Raw genomic sequence first — 19,466 nt, forward strand, 5'->3', positions numbered from 1 at the left:
TTAATATAGTTGCTAAAATTTAAGTGTTGGGTTTGAAAAAATGGTAAAGTTAAAAGACTTAAGTTAATTAAAATTTAACAAAATATTTATATTTTATTTATGAATAATATATGAATAATTATAAAATTTCTCGGCTTGTTTGGTTATTTTTGTAGTAAAATCAAATAGTATCAATTTTCAAAATTTAAATAAAATCTAACCAAATCNATAATAAAGTCAATATACACCAAATATCAAATCTTTATAGCAAAAAAGAAAACCCCAAACTCAAAAATTGAGAAAGCTTGGACTTAAGATTTTAATATAGTTGCTAAAATTTAAGTGTTGGGTTTGAAAAAATGGTAAAGTTAAAAGACTTAAGTTAATTAAAATTTATCAAAATATTTATATTTTATTTATGAATAATATATAAATAATTATAAAATTTCTCGGCTCGTTTGGTTATTTTTGTAGTAAAATCAAATAATATCAATTTTCAAATTTAAATAAAACCTAATCTAACCAAATCAAATCAAATATCAATTTTTTCAATCGATTTGATTTTTTAACCATAACCATGAACTGCCATAGACTTTATAAGTGTAAGGTATGATGTCTTTTTTATTTGTGTAACAATAATTTGATAAGTTATACATTATTACAAACTTAAAAGATCAAAACTGCTGAATTGATACTTAAGGAAGTATGTTGAACTTACTACGACAATTAAGGGACCATTTTTGTCAATCGTCTCTTCTAAAAATTGTCAATTTCTACTCTGCAATCATCAGAAAGATAAAGCTCTAAAGCTGCGGTTCAACAACCAGCCACCAGCCGCCATCCAGCCGCTTCATTGTATAGGTAAGTTTTCAAAGATTCAATTTTTAATTTCGATTAATCATGATTATAATTTCTAATTATCTCAAAATCCTTGTGTTTGAAATCAATTAAACAAAGTTTTACTTATAATCTCAATCATTTGGCCATTAGTTGACTTGATACTAATTGATTTGTTAAAAGATATCAACATCACTAATAATTACTACTATTTTGTATACCATGACTATTTGAATACTTGACACTTTTTGCTTCTCGAGATTTAAACAATGTGAATTTCACCAACAAACATATAAAATGTATTTTGTTAGTATAGTTTTGAGTATTTTAACAAAGACTAGTTAAATTGACTATAGATATTCAAAAAGTGTCACATAAATTGAGACGGAGACGGAGGGAGTGAACTGCAGTTTATTGGATTTAGGAGTTTATGGAAGTGGTCTTTGAGAATTATAATCCAAGATCATGAGTTGAAGTTGATCGTTTAAAGGGTATAGTTGGATAATTATAGTCTATACTTGCATGAAACTCAATCTACTGGTGCTGTCCTGTCTAATCCCTTCGCGTTTAATTTGATCGTATGAATCTTATTTGATTTTGATGAGATAAAGTTTCGTTTAAAATGTGAAGAAGGAAGTGTGTGAATGTTAGTTATTTCTAGTTCTCATAAGCAAAACTTTTTGGAGTTGAGATGAGGTTAAATAGCACGACATGGATAATGAGAATTCATATTGCCGACCCCTGACTTGTTTGGAATTGAATCCTAGTTGTTTTTGTTTTGAGGTGTTTTATCGGAATTACAGGTGATTCAAATGGCTGATGAAGATAGAAATCTCATTGAGATCTTGGCGAATAGCCCAATAGACTTCAATAAATATATTGGTTATGTTAGTTCTCCCAAATGTGGAGCTATAGCAACATTTGCAGGTACAACGCGTGATACATTTGATGGTAAAGAAGTGTTAGAGCTACAGTATGAAGCATATGTTCCAATGGCAGTACGTTGTCTTAAATCTCTCTGTTCTTCTGCCCGATCATCGTGGGATATCCACTCGATAGCTGTTGCTCACTGCTTGGGTACTGTTCCTGTTGGAGAGACTAGTGTATTTGTTGCAATCTCATCTGTCCATCGAGCAGATGCATTGGATGCTTGCAAGTTTCTGATTGATGAGCTTAAAGCATCAGTTCCGATATGGAAGAAGGAGGTATATACAAATGGAGAGGTGTGGAAAGAGAATAAAGAGTTTATCGAGAGGATGCCAGATCTTGGGAAGGCATCACATGATCAAGGAGGAGCTTGCTCTGGTAAAAAGAAAGTGGAGGCACACGAGAGAAAGAGCTGCTGTGGAACGAAGGTTAAAGTCAATGACGAGTCTGCAGATTCTTGTAGGTAGCTCTGAGGCACATTTGTATTTCATTCAAATCCTTCACTTTTAACAAACCCGAAAACTAAGAAATGGTTAATTCATTCCTCTTTGTTGTGTGTGCAATACCAACTATAACATGCTCTTCTAGCACATCAGATTTATAGCTGAAGGCAGTTTCTTGTAAGTGTACATACAATTTAGTTGTGCTCCCATTTAACTCATTATGATTGCTTATGCCTCTAACGGAAGGGGGAGCCTTGGAGAAACGAAAAGTTGTCTCCATGTCACCTATTAAACCACGGGGTTTGATCCGTGGAATAAGCTACTGTAGGCATGCTTACATTCCTTTGGGTTGCGCCCAAGGCATTCTCGAGTTCTTTTTGCCTATTTCCCCTGACAACAATAACACTTGTTGAATGATTCATACATTAAGCTCCAATTTATTTTGCTTTTGATGCCTTATGTATAGAGCCAGACCATTCTTAACAGTATGATATACTATAGATTGTAATATACACCGAACTGCTTCTTTTTACTGTCATGATTAGACGGACTTCTCCTCAGGAATGTTTACCATGAAGTTTAAGAAGGCTACTACCGAGTGTATAGAGCTTAAGTAGTTGCTGTTTTCGAGGCTACTGCATATTTTCATGACAAAGAATAAAGAGCTTAAGGCAAGGAAAATTTATGCACACAGTGAGTGAGCCAAAGAATAGAAGTGGTACAATTAACACTAATGGATAAAACTCACTCAACATTCAAATATTCACAAGAACCATACAATGTTAAAAGGGAATGACTTTACTAGTAAGTAAATCATATAAAAGTATGAATTTTTCAGACTTCAAAATAAGAGATCAGAAAGTTTGACATGATCTGACTTCACACATTCACAATCTTTGTTCAAGAACTTCCTATATGAACATCTCTTGCAGGGGGCAAGAGGGCAACAGCACCTCTATCTGGACTAGAAAACTTCCTATAAACTGCCTTCAGCTTGTTTTCCTCAGCACCAGAGTGGAAGCTAACTAATTGTTTTGCACATTCCCTGTTTCAAACAATACATACACAACACAATTAGTTCATAATTTGTAGAGTTACCAATCCTAAATGACAAGTGGTTCAACTTTTTCTTTACCTCAGCTGGTCTTCTGAGTAGCCAGTGTGGTGCTTCAGAGTGTCAGTCCATCGAGGGCTCTTGTTGAGAGTACTACGAGCAGCATAAACAGCAGAAGCAGCAAACTTTGATGGACAGTAGGATATCACGGTAGTGTAGTTCATCAGCCCGAGCTCAGCCAAGAAAAATGTCATGTTTTCCATCTATAAAACAACAAAGACTAAACCAGCTGTCTTTATCTGCTTAAGTAGCAGCAAATTCACATTGAGAATAAAACAATACCTCCTGATCAGATGGAACTGCAGCTTTAATGTAACGAACCAGAAAGACGTATGGCGTTGGGACAGTTAAATACCACTCCAGCTTTCCCAAAATTACTTTCTCCATTAGAAGTATCTGGTCCCTGACATAAGCATTGTCTGTTATTGTTAGGAAGTCATTAACCTGCAGAGTCAAACATAACATATAATCAGAGATTATGATAAATTTGAACTAAACAGATTTAACACATTTTGAGAATACTTCATTTTTATACCTCTGGAGCCCAAATCTCTTCATATTTGCAGGCAATAAGCATTGAGCTGATGCATAGTAACTGAAGTTCCCTTCTAGGAACAGTCTCTTCCGACAGGAAACGGTCCATTATGTTGACTGTGAGATACAGGCTTTCAGGCCTCAGCTCAAACCTTTTGTGTGCTTCTATCAGCCAGTCCACAAGAATTGCTCTCACCCTGTCATTGATCTCTGGCTGTGAATCCATGTAATCACATGGTCGATTTTTGTCCTGAATCAGCCAAATCATCAAAAAACAAGATCAACTTCACGAATGGTGACTGAACTTTTTCCACTATTACAATAAAGTCACAAAACCATTTCGTTACATTAAAGTGAACACAGGAGACAAAAGTTTTCACCATACCTCTGTGAGCTTATAGAATTTGTAAATATCCTCAACATATTCAACACCAGCCAAGTGATTATCAGCATCAGCAGCATCAATATCAACAATCTGTGTTCTTGGTTTGTTGGAGAGTCCACAAGCAGCCTAAAAGATAATTGGTCAATTACACTTATATACTGATCTTGCTTACTACATTTTCAGCAAAAGGAAGAGGTAAAAAGACAACCTTGCTTCGCGCAGTTAGGATAGAAGTTAGAGTCTTTCCACTCTTCCTTACTTTTCTTTCTTTCAAGGTGATCTTTTCAATGGTTTTCACATCCTCATCAGGGCATATAACACTAATTGTTCCTGCTTTCGCTTTGACAGAATCCTTTTTAATAGCTTCTGCTTTTGCTAGAACACCAACTTTTCTTGCTGCAACTCCTTTAGTTACAAGAGGCTTCGTCTACAAACAAACCACAACAACAAGCCAATTGGAAAAAAAGGGTTCTTCAAGAACTAAGTACTGTAAAACATCTTAACCCCATCTTTAAAATCAGAAAAATATTACTCCCAATAGGAAAACTTTTTCAAGAACTATTATTCACACAGATAATGAGGAAATTACCTTGTTCTTCTGCAGTGGTTCTTGTCCCTTAACTATCAACTGTGCAGCAGACCTCCTGAATAGTGAAAGTTCTCATTCAAGTTACACGAGCGTATACAATATAAAACCAACAGCAACAACTACGCCTCAATCCCAAGATCAGCTATACAAGATAAACCAAAATGCATAAAAATGTCGAGTTGTTTGTAAAGTGTGACTGAATTCTACCTAGTGATGGGGCGAGAAACCTTAGTTTGAGGCTTTGCTCCAACAGCAGGACCAGTGACAAGGTTTCCAATATCTCCCAAAGCACGCCTAGTTCTTCCATCTGCTTGTCCATTCTTCTTCTTAACCTCTCCCCCTCCTACTACTAAATAGTTCAAACTCACATATCAGTAAAGATTCTAAACAAGGAAAACCTTGGCCAAGAAATGAGTTCTATAATGACAGTGAGCAAGCCTAAAAACAGTTAAATGAACAGGGAAATGGCGATAATTGTTGAATGTTATCACAGCTAGAGAAGGCAGAAATATGTATAAACATAATCTTCCTTCTTTATTCGGACTTGGAATAGCAATGTGATCAAGAAAACAAAATGAATCATAAATAAAGGGGGAAATACAACTTTAACAACTCTCCAGAATTTCATTCGCAGTGATCAAGAATCTAAACAATCAGCTCATATCAACATGTATTAAACAAATGAAAAACACCCAAGAAACATCAATACTCATCATGATTCACTCAAAGAAAACTGCATTAACATAAACCCCAATTAAATTCTTTCAATACTAATCCAAGAAAATGAAAAACCAACAACAAACAACTAGTAAATTGGGAATTTGGGGTGTCGAAAAAGACGATCTTTTTCCTCACCTTTGGGTAAAATTTTTGGAACTGCGTCTCTGTTAGCCATTTCAATGTCTTCTTCTTGAAGAAGTTGAAGATTTTTTTTTTTTTTTTTTGTTTTCACAGATTGTGAATGGAAAGAGAAGGGTTAATTTGAGAGTTTTATACTGTGCGTAACGTACTTTTAACGGTCAAATTTTCACATTTTTTTAGCTTTGAAATAAGGAGCGCTGTGGGTATGTAATAATCTGATAAAAATCATTTTCTTAAAAATCGTGCAAATTTCTTATTTTTAATATTTTTTTGGTAACATTTTTTATAACCTAATCATTGTTTAAAAATAAATAAAGTAATATGATTAATTTTTTCCTTTTAATATATTCTTATGTTTAATTAATTTTGTAATATGTAAGACGTCTTTGCCGAAAAAAATCATTAATTGTGTGAAGTTATTTGCAAAAATGATCCGATCCGGAACTATGGGACCGGGTGGAACTTCCGGGAATCCGGTTCCGGTAATTTTCCCCTTTGCTGGTTAGGTCCCCTTGCCAGCCTTAACTGGGACGGATCCAAGTGAGAGTAATGGGGTTCAAATAGGCTATTTGACAAAAAATTATTCTTTACGTATATAGTGCTTGGTGTAATATATAATAACATGGATCGATGAACTTGATTATGAAACCATATAAGAAAATAGATCTTGAATATTTAGGCTTTATATCATGTGGATCTGTTTTAATTAACAACTTTCACATTTAAGTTCTTCAAAATTATATTGTTTTATCAATAAAAAAAACAAATGTGGAGATGCAGGGGATCGAACCCTGTACCTCTCGCATGCAAAGCGAGCGCTCTACCATTTGAGCTACATCCCCAACTACTACATTATTGTTAGATAATATTCTTCAACACCAAATATTTAAGTTTGAGACCATTTGGATTATTTAAAGAGAGAAGAAATAAGCACTTAGGTCGTTCGGTAGGGTGTATAATAGTAACAATATTGAATATGGTATCAAATATGCAATGTTTGGTAACGCATCCTAGTCCCTTAGTTTACTCTGTAACATCATATTTAGATATTTAACTTTATAAGTCGCTATTAAAGTAAAATTGCATCAAATTTATTCATTTGCATTAACAAGAAAATTAGTAACCACATCAGGAACTCAATGGAATGAAAGACTAGTCTGAGTTCCACAACATTTGTTATTATTATAAACATCTATCCCACCACAAACTACAAAGATAGGGCATACACCTCACCCTCCCCAGCCTAGATATTGTTGGGCAAGCTCCTAAGGTTGCCAACTATTGTTCTTCTTCATCCCCATTAATAGGAGTAGCAAATTCAAGAAGTTGCTTGTCATGCTCAAACACAGACATTTCTTGTTCATTCAAGTTAACAAATGCTTCAATTCCTCCATCATATGTCCTCATCAAGTAAATAAACTGACCCTTTGCAAAGCTTGATCTAATAGGCTTCCCAAATCCAAAATCTAAATCTTGTAAGAATGGGAACTTACATACGCTACTCGAAATGTACAAATCACATTTCCTTTTAGGGAATGGCTGCTCCCCTGTTCTATATGCATCTACCAACTCTTTAGCATATTCATTTTCTTCAACAATATTTCTTGCGAAGACGTTGTTTTTCGACTTTCTTATATCAGTTACTAATTTCGATAATTTAAGTTCTTCCTCATTGTCGTACATTGGTGAGGAGAATATGGTGTGGAGATTTCCTATAGAGTTTAGGGGTAGTACTGAAGGTGATATTATTCCTCGCAAGTCGAAGAGTTGACCCAGCTGAGATCTCTTGAATGAGCTCGAGTTAACTATGGTGGCAGCACATTTGTAGATAAGTGCATTCACGGCCTCGTTGCTAGTTACATTTTGCACGCCAATTGACGATNCTCATTGTCGTACATTGGTGAGGAGAATATGGTGTGGAGATTTCCTATAGAGTTTAGGGGTAGTACTGAAGGTGATATTATTCCCTCTTATATCAGAGAATTGGACCAACTGGGATTGCTTGAATGAGCCTGAATTAACAATGGTGGCGGAAGATGTAGCACATTTGTAGACAAGTGCATTCACGGCCTCATTGCTCGTTACATTTTGCACACCAATTGACAATTTTAATGCAGTTAGCTTTGTCCTAGTGAAAATAAACCTCTTTTGGACACATTTGTTCGTGTCTGATTCAAAAACAGGGGAAACCAATGGGCGATGGTACAATGTAGTCCTCGACAAAATAAGGAGATGGTGGGTTTGTATTTGAACTTCGAGTTAATGCAGCCCAATCTCTCAAAAAGCAATAGACACTACTTCCATCTCCTATTTTGTGCGACAAGCAAACACCGAGTGCTATTCCTCCACAATCACAATGACTTAATTGAGCTACAATTAAGGCGCGATCAACACCATTTGCCCAAGGTACACCTTGAGGAAATGTCAAATCTTTGACATTTGAATCAACAACTTTGTCCATTGGAGAATTGATTTGGACTTGTAATAACTCAGCACCATGGTCATCACACTCAATAGTAGCATTGTCTTTTAGACTTCCAGCCCATGGATAGTAATAACTTAATGTTTTTGACAAAGAGTTTGCTAGAAGATTTGATAGTGTTTTAGGCCCCTTTGGGATGGCATTAACTTGGTTTTTGGGGTAGAAAAATGCAAAGGGCATATAAAAGTGAGTGAAGCATTGATCTAAAAGGGAAAGTTTGTGCCATCTTTGAGTAGATGGGGTGGGAGTGAAAGGTTAGATGATTTTCTTGGAAATTATTGATAGCATTCTTTACCTTTTCTTATCACTCCATTACAACTAAGCTAGCTATATATATATATATGAGGCCTTAAATGCAAAAGGAAAAGAAAATTTGGCCATGATGTGCCAATTAACACTCTGTTTGGATTGTTGTTATATATTGTTTTATAATTTATTTGTGTTATATTGTATTGTATCGATACTGTTACATAATGTCACATATCCATAATTTGAATGATGATCCATCAGAAGAGTAGGATACAAAAAAGAGTTACTGTGAAAAAATATAGTAAAATAGAATGATTAAATAATAAGTAAAGGCGAGAAGAACATATTATGGTAACGACGCGATCACACCAATCAGTCATTACATAAAGCAGGTCTGGTTGTCGTTACCTAACAATGAATTTAAAGAATATGGTATAATATAATTGTTTCTCTCAAAATTAATATTATATTTAAAGTACGTACGACAAGCATTTATTAGCCCAATTTTAAGAAGTCGGCGCAAAATGGTTATTTTTCACTTTTTCGGCTAATAAAAGTAGCAAACAATGACTAATAAACTATTTGAAAAATTAGAGTACATTTTTAATAAATAATCTTATTTTAGCGATATTTTTTATTTATTACCATTTATAGCAATACATAACAATATTATGATAAATTTGTAATATGTATTAAAAGTGAATTATGTATACAATATATATATATATATATATTAAAAGAGATCAAGTGAAAAAAATTATTATTACTATAAATAGTAAATATTTTTCTTAATATAGTATATTTATGTAAGTTTCCCCTAAACTATTTTAGCATATTCAGTTTTTCTCCTTTCAATTTGAAAAACTAAAAAATAAATTATCAGTTAGTTTTTAATTTACTTTTATTATTAATTATAGTAATATTTCGATGTATTTTCTAAGATAATTAATTTATTTTATTCAAAGAGTACTATAATAAATTTATTATTTTCTTAATTATTTCTGAAAAAAACTCGTCAAATCAAATATAAACAGGTGAAAATTAACTAAGGAAGTAATTAGTATATAATCATCCCGTTTAAGATATGTGCCTAACGTTCTACCAAAAAATGAAAAGCTAAGTACCTAACTTTCTACCAAAAAAAAAAAACTATGTGCCTAACTTTAACTAATTTAGTAGTTTGCATTTACTACACTCTTTTCAATGTATTCATAAAAAAATTATACCGTATAGATAAGCAAAATGATAAATAAAGTGGTTAAATAACACATTCTAGGCACTGTTGATACAAATATGACGCAACGTAGTGATTTCAGACGCCAAGAAACGCAAACTTAAAGTGTTTATGTATTTGAATCTCACTAGCAGCAACTTTATATCCAATTGATACTCCAACAATACTTGTCTACTTATTGAGTCCTCCGTCCATCTTTACATGTTCATAATTGATTCCAACAATACTTGTCTACTTATTGAGTCACTCATCTATCTTTACTTGTTCAACAATACTTGTCTACTTATTGAGGCGTACAACCAATTGGCATTAACTTGATTTTTTTGGTTTCCCCTGTTTTTGGATCAGAGGCAGACAAATGTGTCGAAAAGAGATTTATTTTCTCTAGTGCATTAAAATCGTCAATTGGCGTGCAAAATGTAACGAGCAACGAGGCGGTTAATGCACTTGTCTACAAATGTGCTACATTTTCTGCCACCATTGTTAATTCAGGCTTGTGCGTTATCACCTCCACTACCCCCAAACTCTATAGGAAATCTCTCCACAATATATATTCTCCTCACTGATGTATGACAACGAGGAAGAACTTAAATTACCAAAATTAGTAATCGATATAAAAAAGTCAAAAAACAACCTCATCGTCGCATGATCATAAATGTTTGTACGCAGACCTTATCCTACCTTTGAGGGATAAGTGTTTATAATAACGAATGTTATGGGACTAGGACTAGTCTTGAAAAATGAATAAAATAATCTGGTCCATCACTTAGATAAAAATCACACATCACTCTATTTACCCCCTCTTATGTTATTAGATCGTCCTCAATGTTAATTGATTTGAATATATCTGTCATAAGGATAGTATCTCGATTTTCAAAAGGATTTGGTCATGACAGTAATTAAAGATATGTACTGAATATTTTTTATATATTGATAGAAATGTACCAAATTTTCTACCAAAAATAACATAAAATAAAATACATACCTAACTAAGTGATAAATTATTTCTTGTTTTTCCATACTGAACAAGTAAAAATGGATATCTATTTTTAATATGGTGGACACAGAAAGTACGTAATATGTGTTTATTAGATAATCTTTTGTACTATTGACTTCGTGCTAATCCGTTGATAAATTGCGCATAGCAACACATTTTTCCATTTAGCGTTAAAATTTATGAGTTTGAAAAGTCATGCGCAAATGTGGATGTTACAGACTTTTTAGAGCAGACTGGATTGTTGAAATTCAGCAAGGATGATGGCCTGTTCTTTGAAAATCTATCTGATGACTGAAACCTCTTCCATACTTCTTTGACCGTTCCGCATGCGCCATTGGTGCTTTGCTTTCCTCTTATTCTTCGTTGGACTCAGATGGGCTTCGCCATTCTTTCCCAACTAAAATGGAATGGGCTTGTATCACATCGAGATGTGTGCCCACAGTGAGATGTGAAATTTTTTACCCCTATTTAGACTTTTGAGACCTTCATCTTTCTGTATCGAGACTGTCCCCGACTTGTGTCATGTAAACAATCGGTGGGCGGTGGGGAACACATCAAGACAGGGCCTGACTTGCCTAACTAGTTAGGATCGCATGCAATAACTAGGAGTCCTATTACGCCTATGACCAACTTCGTGTACATCATGCAAAAGTTTCTTTTCTTTTTGCATTTAAGGCCTCGTGTATGTATATAGCTAGTTTAGTTGTTAAAATCCGATAAGAAAAGGATGTCAAGAATGCTATCAATAATATCCAAGAAAATAATCAAACCATTCACTCCCAACCCATCTACTCATAGATGGCACAAACTTTCCATTTTAGATCAATGCCTCACTCACTTCTATATGCCTTTTGTTTTTTTCTACCCCAAAAATCAAGTATATGACATCCCTAATGGGCCTAAGCAACTATCAAATCTTCTATCAAACTCTTTGTCAAAAACATTAAGTTATTACTATCCATGGGCTGGAAGTCTAAAAGACAATGCCACTATTGAGTGTGATGACCATGGTGCTGAGTTCTTGGAAGTCCAAATCAATTCTCCAATGGACAAAGTTGTTGATTCAAATGTCAAAGATTTGACATTTCCTCAAGGTGTACCTTGGGCAAATGGCGTGGATCGTGCCTTAATTGTAGCTCAATTAAGTCATTTTTATTGTGGAGGAATAGCACTCAGTGTCTGTCTGTCCCACAAAATAGGAGATGGAAGCAGCGCCAATTGCTTCTTGAGGGATTGGGCTGCATTAACTCGAAGTTCAAATACAAATCCATCTCCTTATTTCATCGAAGACTCTATTATACCATCGCCAATTGGTCCATTGGTTTCCCCTGTTGTTGGATCAGACATTGACAAATGTGTCCAAAAGAGGTTTATTTTCTCTAGCACAAAGCTAAGTGCATTAAAATCGTCAATTGGGGTGCAAAATGTAACGAGCAATGAGGCTGTAAATACACTTGTCTACAAATCTTCTGCCACCATTGTTAATTCAGGTTCATTCAAGCTATCTCAGTTGGTTCAGTTCTTTGATTTACGAGAAATAATATCACCTCCACTACCCCCTAACTCTATAGGTAATCTCCTCACCGATATACGAGAAAGTGGAAGAACTTAAGTTGTCAAACCGATATAAGAAAGGCGAAAAACATCCACTCCACAAGAAATATTCTTGAAGAAAATGAATATGTTATGGAGATGTTAGATGCATATAGAACAGGGGAGGAGCCATTCCATAAAAGGAAATGTGATCTTTACTTTTCGAGTAGCGTATGTAAGTTCCCATTGTTACAAAATTTAGATTTTGGATTTGGGAAGCCTATTAGAGCAAGCTTTGCAAAGGGTCCACGGAACAAGTTTATTATCTTGATGAGGACATATGACGGAGGAATTGAAGCATTTGTTAATTTGAATGAACAAGAAATGTTTGTATTCGAGCATGACAAGCAATTTCTTGAATTCGCTAGGCCTATTAATGGGGACCTTTGTAGTGAAGAAGAACAGCACTATACATAAAGGAGCTTGCCTTTCTCAATAATAACATACAAAGTAGAGTCTGCGGAGGGTGAGGTGCACGCACACCTTACCTTTACCTTTTGTAAATAGATGCTTATGATAACCAATGTAGTGGGACTGGGACTAGTCTTCCATTCCACTGTATTCCTAATGTGGCTACTAATTTTCTTCTTACTGCAAACAAATAAATATGATCCTATTTCACTTCAATACCAACTCATAAGGTTAAATTGCTAAATATGATGTTAATATTTATTTTTTTCAGCAGAAAAATCGATCGACTTGTTAAAAGGTACGCACGCACTTTTTTTAATATAAAATTTCATTAATGGGTGCAGGATTGATGTAACACACCATCAATGTTTCTGTGTTCGTTAAGGCTTTCCCCTGCAGTATTAAGAGGAATTTTCCACATCTTTTGTCCTCTTGGGATTGGGTGGGGTGGGTGGTTGGGGAGGGGGGATAAAGATTAATTCCAAAGAGTAAACTAAAGCACTGGGATGCTCTACCACTAAGATGGATCTCACAAACATCAACAAACAGGGAAATAGCATCATATAAGAACCAACATCAAATTCAAGCACATTTACTGGTCTCTTCCATTTTTTCTCTCGTTTATTTCATTTCAAATCCTCTCCTATCAACCCTACAGGGAGGGAGAAGAAACGAACTGTCTTGGTAAGCTAAAAAGATCTTTCTCTTCAAAGGGAGAAGTCCACTCCCGAGAACCACCAGTAGATGTTTCTGCTGTTGCAGCTCGTTCTTGAAGCCCAGGTATCGAGACACCACCACCATTCGACAGAGCAGGTCTCATGGCAGATGTAACACCGAGTCCAGGGGTAAATGAATCATATGTACGTGCATTGTTTTGCATCAAAGGGTTCATTCCTGGCCACATGCCACCTGCTCTTGAAGATGAAGACCCGCGATCTAAACTCCAGTCTATGTTAGTGTAATCTAGCTGTTCCATTGAGCCGCCACCACTGTTCCAATCAACCGGAGACGATGACCCAGACAGACCATTGGTGCCAAACCCAGAGAAGAGTCCAAGTGAGGAAGCTGCAGAAAGGGTTTGTGTCTGCAAAGCACCTGTTCTACTCCACAAATTATTACCCCGGCTTGTTCCTGGCGATTCAAGTGGGCCGTTGCTAGAAACAAATTGTTGCGGCTGCTGGTGTTGTTGATACTGAAGTTGGCTGTACAACTGGTTTGTGCTGACACCATTTGGGCTCAGGCTTCTTGTGCCAGGAATATGTGGCATCGGTCCATTGGGTTTCACTGTCTCAACAGTGTAAGGAATCCATCCTGCTGTACTTCCTGGCGGAGAAGAGCTTAAAGTTGAGGTGGGAGTCTGCTTAGGATTAAATGATTGATTGGGTCGTTGCATAACTATAACTGGTTCTCTCACAGTTCCTAGCTGTAGATTCTTCAATTCATTTCCTACAGCAATGTAACGAGCTTCCGTCTTGGATGATTGGGTTGATGCCTGCAAAGGAGATGCCAAAGAATAGGAAACAGAAGGATTTGATCCTGCATTTAGCCACCTTTTGTCAGCAGGCACTGCCATTTGTGGTGGCTTGGCCCACTCCAATTTTGGCTGAACCCTTTTAAGTGATTGTATACTTTTGCTTCCATTCTCTGCAGAAGATCCTGATGTGGCTGCAACTTTAGTATAATTGAAGTCTCTATCATCCCTTTTAGGCAATATCATGTTGGGTGAAGGTTTTACAGGTGCTCTTAGTAAGTTCTGGGTGGTGGTATTTGGAAGCTTGCCATTGCCCAAGGTAGGAGGATCACCACTTTCTTCAGGCTTAGATGGCGCAGAATGTGCTTCCTGTTTTTGTGACCTCAAAGTCTCTTCAGCCTTCTCAAGATCACCCTCGCAGGCAACTAAGGCTCTTTCAACTTCCTGCTTGGAACACTTGTGCTTATTTTCCATGTCTGTAATGCGAGCAAGCTCTTCTGAAATGTCAATTTTCAAATTACCCCCACCATCAAGATTATGCTCCTTAAGTTTATCTGCTTCTTCACCACCTTCAAATAACCATGAGACTGATTCTTCTACTCTGCCTTCATTTAAGATAAGAGCCATTGTAGCTCGTTCTGAAGAGAATCCCATAGCCACAAGCTGCTGGGCAAGTGCTTCCAGCTTTCTTGACATGAGATAACCACTGCACTTTTCATGCAATTCTTGAGCTCGTCTCTCCTTTTGACGTTGATGCTTCTTCTCATTTTTCTGACGGATTTTTTCCCTTTTGTCGTTATCAGAGCCAGGTACTACTGTCTCTGCCCGGGGAGGGGGATTAGACATTTTCTCTTTATGGTCCTCTGACTCACCAGACCAGCTACCATTATTGGAAACAGAATCATACTCGCTGCTAGGTCCAAGTGAGTGCCCACTATGGTCATCTGTCTCGTCAATATTTCTGAAACGACCGTTCACATGAAGAGCAGCATTTGAAGTCACAGGAGCTGTCTCAATTGTATGGAATGTTCCTAAAAGAGGATTGTATCCACTAGTCGGAGTAGTAGCACCTGCATTTACACTTGAAGGCTTTGAAGCAGCTTTGAGTGGTTCCTTGCCACCCTTTTTGTCCTTTGACTTGGACCTAGATGCTGGAGACATTGCTACTGCTTCTAATTCGAAAATCTACAGCAGAGAAGAAAGCATAGAGTAAGCAACTGCTGCAAACTTATAGCACAAACTGTTTAGAGACTCTTCATCAATAAAATTTTACAATATTAAGTTTTAAGAAGAAAATGTCTGTCTACCAAAAAAGTGAACAATAGAAGCAAGTCTGCACATACCCTTAAGAGAGAGGAAGAACTAACAAGTTACATAATAACATCAATGACACGGATGTGAGAATATTCAAAAAACTAAAGTTCTTAATTTCCTAGGCTGGATGTGCACATCTCAGTATCAACTGCCGGACAAGGAAGCAAAGGATAACTAGAGATGAACATGGACACACTTTTATCTGTGAAGATAATTCATTTAATTCCTGAAAAAGTTAACCTTAATAAGTTGATAATGATGTAATGCAACGCACTGATTAAACTCCCATACAAAGAGGAGACATGTATACAAACTCGAACTAAGAGAGAAAGGTAAATATATGTTACTATTGCATGTCTTGTGCAATTCTTTTAACATGCAAAAAAGCTAATGAAGAATACTGCAGGAAGTCTAGTTATACAACAAGGAGACAGATTCTAATGTTGCAGCAGTTAGAGAGCAAAAGCAGACAGACAGCATAGCTAATGAAGGAAGTAAGCCTCATTCTATCAGAGGCCAAAGCCCAAGGAAAATTAATAGAAAAAAGTATCACTAATTAATATAAAAGGAGTGCCTATCCAGGTAATCCTAATATCAGTGCATTCAACACTATTTCGCTAATCAATCACTTTCATGTTCTTGACTTCTAAGAGCTGAAATGGAAGAAATCTACTACAATCCTCATCCCTTGACCATGTTGAAATCGACATTGTACAGTATGTTGCATCATTCTTTTTCTTTTTTTTATGAAAGATATTTTCTCTGGGGCCAACCACATTCTTTGAAATTCAGGGATAACGGGTCCACCCTCTACCCTTCTACAGTACACATATGACTGGCTTTTCGGTCATGCAGAAAACTGTATATTAACTGTCTTAGCTTTAGTTCCTCTGGTTGGTTAGAACAAACAAACATCTTCAAGCAGCAAAATCCAAATTCCCATCCTTGATCTCAACTGAATCACCATCCAAAATTTATACCTTATACATCAGTAATTGCATAAGTGAATGAACCTGACTCAACAATTTGGTTTTTTCCTTTAAAATGTGGAACTATGAATTAATAGCATGTATGTCCATGTGATACAAACAAGTATGGTCGAAGTGTCCTAGTACAACAATCTTCGGGTGTGTGGTCTTATGAAATAATAGTCTCCACATTCAAAATCTATAACCACCCTTGAGTCAAAAAGTGGGCCATTCGATGAATTGTGTTTCCTCTACCAAGTACCTCTAATATTTCTTTCATAGATATTGACTAAAGTAGCATAATCTCCCTAACAGTAAATAATATTCGAAAGTGTATCACATATCATTCATATTCAAAAAAGCTAATACCTACTGAAATATTTTATAAAATAAAGAACATAGTCAGTCACACAACTGTTGATATCCAAGAAGATGCAAGAACAGACACTAGTCTGACTAGAAATCTGGCAAACTATCATAGTCTGTCAAAAGTATGAAATTATAAACGCTTTTCCAACTATTGCCCATGATTTCCTATTGCTATGTATGTTAAAATTGCTTCCACATTACAATTTTGATTGCCAACAACAAGAAGTCGTTGTGTTTCAGAAATATCCCCACTCATAAGTCTGAGATACATCTATGAATTGAAAGGTCTGAATGATCAACTCTGCAATCAGTTGTTAGAATGGATAGGTATTCAAATTGTTCATCTGAAAAATTAGAACACTTCTTATTGGATGATCAGGAGATTCAAGCATTTCAGATCCTCAACATGATTGAAACTATTTTAGCACAATACGGTCACATCATTTCTGATCCTTAACAGTGTTATATTTGGACCCATTCGCGAATATGAATGGAACCAAGGGAGGGCAGAGTCTAGATAGATAAGAATCTAATTCTAACCATGGAAGCAAATAACTCACTATCATTTAGGCTTTCATCATCTTATTCTTGTGCACATTTTGCCCTAAAAGAAAAATAGAACAAGAAGATCTAGCTTTCTGATAGAAGCATGTAAAAGACATTCCAGAAGCAAAATTGCAACCAAACCCATCCCGACCCCATAAAAACACAAATTCCCATGCGTATCAACATCAATAAATAACCCTAAATGCCTCAATCCCAACTAGATGTGTCTAAATCTTCTGTATCCATTAAAGTCTCATAACATCAACGACTACGCCTCAACCCCTCAATCCAATGAATCCTCTACATCCGTTTGATTCTAAGTCCTCAACCCATCGTTCCCTGGCCGCATCCATCCTCCTTTACCCATGTACCATTCATGTTCACATATCGATAATTCTATTCAACACTAATCACGAACACTAAAATTTACATGGCTTTATAATCAACACACCGCCCAAATTCATCGCCGTCAAAAATCAAACAAAAATTACATAAAAACAATTCCAATCCCCCAAACAGACATCAAAAGAACAAAAACTAAAGCAAAAAAAACTGGAAAAAATAACCAATGAATCAGCTACAGAAGATCGGTAAAGGAATACCTGTTAACGGAAGGAGGAGGGGACAGATCGATGGAGGAATCGTTGTCGCGGTGATGAATTCTGAGAATTTTAGAGAGAGAAAGTGAGATTGGGGACTGAATATAGAGAGAGAAAGAGAGAGAGATAGGTAATGCGAGGCTGAAATGAAACTGAATCGACGAAATTAGGGTTTCCCTACAGATGGAATTTCACAATTCATTATTTTTTTCTTCTTATATATACTGAAGTCTTTAAATATTACAACCTTTTTATTTTTATATTATTATGTGCTATTTATTTTTCCATGAAATAAAATAAAATCAAAATATGTGAAATGTATGACATTTGGATAAGAGTTTATTCAACTATTAATTGATTGTTCTTGTTTATTTGAACTTTGATGGATATAACTATTCAATTTTATTAAAAATAAAAAATATTAATTGACTTTTTTGGTTGTGAAAGACTACACATTTTATTTTATTTTAAAAATAAAAAAGATTAATTGACTTTTTTTTTGGTTGTGAAAGATTACACATTTTACTGAAAATAAAAAATATTAATTTTTGTTGTGAAAAATAATACTTTTTATTTTGTTAAAAAAAATAGCATTGGGTCGTATTGACCATAGAATACATTGTTGTTGTGATCTAGTAATAGGCTCTGAAGCCAAGTTAACTAGGTCGAGGTGGTACAAAAATAAGCTATCATTTTTAATTAGTGTTAGATTACATTTTTATTGTGGCATTGTGGGCGCTCCATAATTGTTTGGACTTGGAAGCTATGTGTACAAAAAATTGATATTAAAAAAGATAAAAAATTTACATGATTTTTCCTCGTGATTAACTAAATAATATTATTATTCTATGAAATAATTGTGTGATATTAGTTATTTTTATTGCTTATAACAATTAAAAGTCCGTTAAATTCATATAAGCTCACATTTCTATCAATTGATGAAGCTTGATAAGCAAACATTATTAATTATTAAAATATTACAATCGCGATTATTTTTATGTACGATTTATACAATTATTATGTACTTGCGTGCATCAAATTAAATATCAGAATTCGATAATATTTATTAGTATTAGTACATACCTGAATATACAATTTCAATATTATTTTATTTTTTTGGTTTATTCGAGTGAAGACCCAATTGGGAGCACGTTCTAGAGGCTTGTGGAATCATTTTTTGTAATTTAAAGACTTGTTAAAAAATATTTGTCACCTAATTACTAATTAGTCACGTTCATGTTTGACTTTGACCTAGTCAAAACATGGCTAGCTTTTTCATTTTGTCATATGATTAAATTTTCTTTGACCAACTTTTTTTTTTAAAAGAAAAGATAAATATTAGTATATTTTAGTTAGAATCAACATATCTTTTAAAAGTAATATTTTTATGTTAAAATATTATCTTATAATGAAATTATAGTGAGTTATTTATAAAAAAACATTGTCAAAGTAGTTTTGCTTCATAATGATCTAGATACGTGTTCCATCTATACTTATAAAATCAAGACATAATATATGGTTAACTATCATCAAATTGTTTTAAAAGAAAATTTAGCAACGTATT

General features: G+C 35.0%; 6 protein-coding genes and 1 non-coding gene across 8 annotated transcripts in view; 3 read left to right on the forward strand and 4 right to left on the reverse strand.

Annotated features, from left to right (window-relative positions):
• The first annotated feature begins 709 nt into the window (after positions 1-709).
• LOC125874069 (molybdopterin synthase catalytic subunit) lies at positions 710-2,404 on the forward strand. Its single transcript, XM_049554878.1, has 2 exons — positions 710-840; positions 1,620-2,404. The coding sequence occupies exon 2, from the start codon at positions 1,629-1,631 to the stop codon at positions 2,208-2,210; it is 582 nt and encodes a 193-aa protein (XP_049410835.1). The 5' UTR covers positions 710-840; positions 1,620-1,628; the 3' UTR covers positions 2,211-2,404.
• A 526-nt stretch (positions 2,405-2,930) lies between these two features.
• LOC125874068 (G2/mitotic-specific cyclin S13-7-like) lies at positions 2,931-5,800 on the reverse strand. Of its 2 annotated transcripts, none has more exons than XM_049554876.1 (9): positions 5,664-5,800; positions 5,016-5,157; positions 4,809-4,863; positions 4,428-4,646; positions 4,220-4,345; positions 3,836-4,084; positions 3,583-3,744; positions 3,322-3,503; positions 2,931-3,231 (listed from the first exon to the last, which is right to left on the reverse strand). In XM_049554876.1, the coding sequence occupies exons 1-9, from the start codon at positions 5,701-5,703 to the stop codon at positions 3,087-3,089; spliced, it is 1,320 nt and encodes a 439-aa protein (XP_049410833.1). In that variant the 5' UTR covers positions 5,704-5,800; the 3' UTR covers positions 2,931-3,086. The 2 variants fall into 2 exon arrangements, with proteins under 2 accessions (XP_049410833.1, XP_049410834.1); XM_049554877.1 differs by having other exon boundaries at positions 5,016-5,154; positions 5,664-5,718.
• Positions 5,801-6,438: 638 nt separating this feature from the next.
• On the reverse strand, positions 6,439-6,511 carry TRNAA-UGC (transfer RNA alanine (anticodon UGC)). The gene has a single exon. It is a non-coding gene; the product is annotated as a tRNA-Ala (tRNA).
• Positions 6,512-7,842: 1,331 nt separating this feature from the next.
• Positions 7,843-8,331, reverse strand: LOC125872429 (acyltransferase Pun1-like). Its single transcript, XM_049553157.1, has one exon. The coding sequence runs from the start codon at positions 8,329-8,331 to the stop codon at positions 7,843-7,845; it is 489 nt and encodes a 162-aa protein (XP_049409114.1).
• Positions 8,332-11,358: 3,027 nt separating this feature from the next.
• LOC125872430 (acyltransferase Pun1-like) lies at positions 11,359-12,641 on the forward strand. Its single transcript, XM_049553158.1, has 2 exons — positions 11,359-12,202; positions 12,427-12,641. Exons 1-2 carry the CDS (start codon positions 11,359-11,361, stop codon positions 12,639-12,641), a joined length of 1,059 nt encoding a protein of 352 aa, XP_049409115.1.
• A 551-nt stretch (positions 12,642-13,192) lies between these two features.
• On the reverse strand, positions 13,193-18,118 carry LOC125872078 (uncharacterized). The gene is made up of 2 exons (XM_049552754.1): positions 17,906-18,118; positions 13,193-15,291 (listed from the first exon to the last, which is right to left on the reverse strand). Exon 2 carries the CDS (start codon positions 15,265-15,267, stop codon positions 13,288-13,290), a length of 1,980 nt encoding a protein of 659 aa, XP_049408711.1. The 5' UTR covers positions 15,268-15,291; positions 17,906-18,118; the 3' UTR covers positions 13,193-13,287.
• LOC125872076 (multicystatin-like) overlaps positions 15,334-19,466 on the forward strand; it is a 59,930-nt gene continuing 55,797 nt past the window's right edge. Inside the window, exon 1 of the mRNA XM_049552753.1 lies at positions 15,334-15,343. The gene's annotated coding sequence lies outside the window, so the exon portion shown is untranslated. The remainder of the gene's footprint in view (positions 15,344-19,466) is intronic.

Source organism: Solanum stenotomum, chromosome 8, assembly GCF_019186545.1.
Source record: "Solanum stenotomum isolate F172 chromosome 8, ASM1918654v1, whole genome shotgun sequence".
NCBI classification, from domain to species: Eukaryota; Viridiplantae; Streptophyta; class Magnoliopsida; order Solanales; family Solanaceae; genus Solanum; species Solanum stenotomum.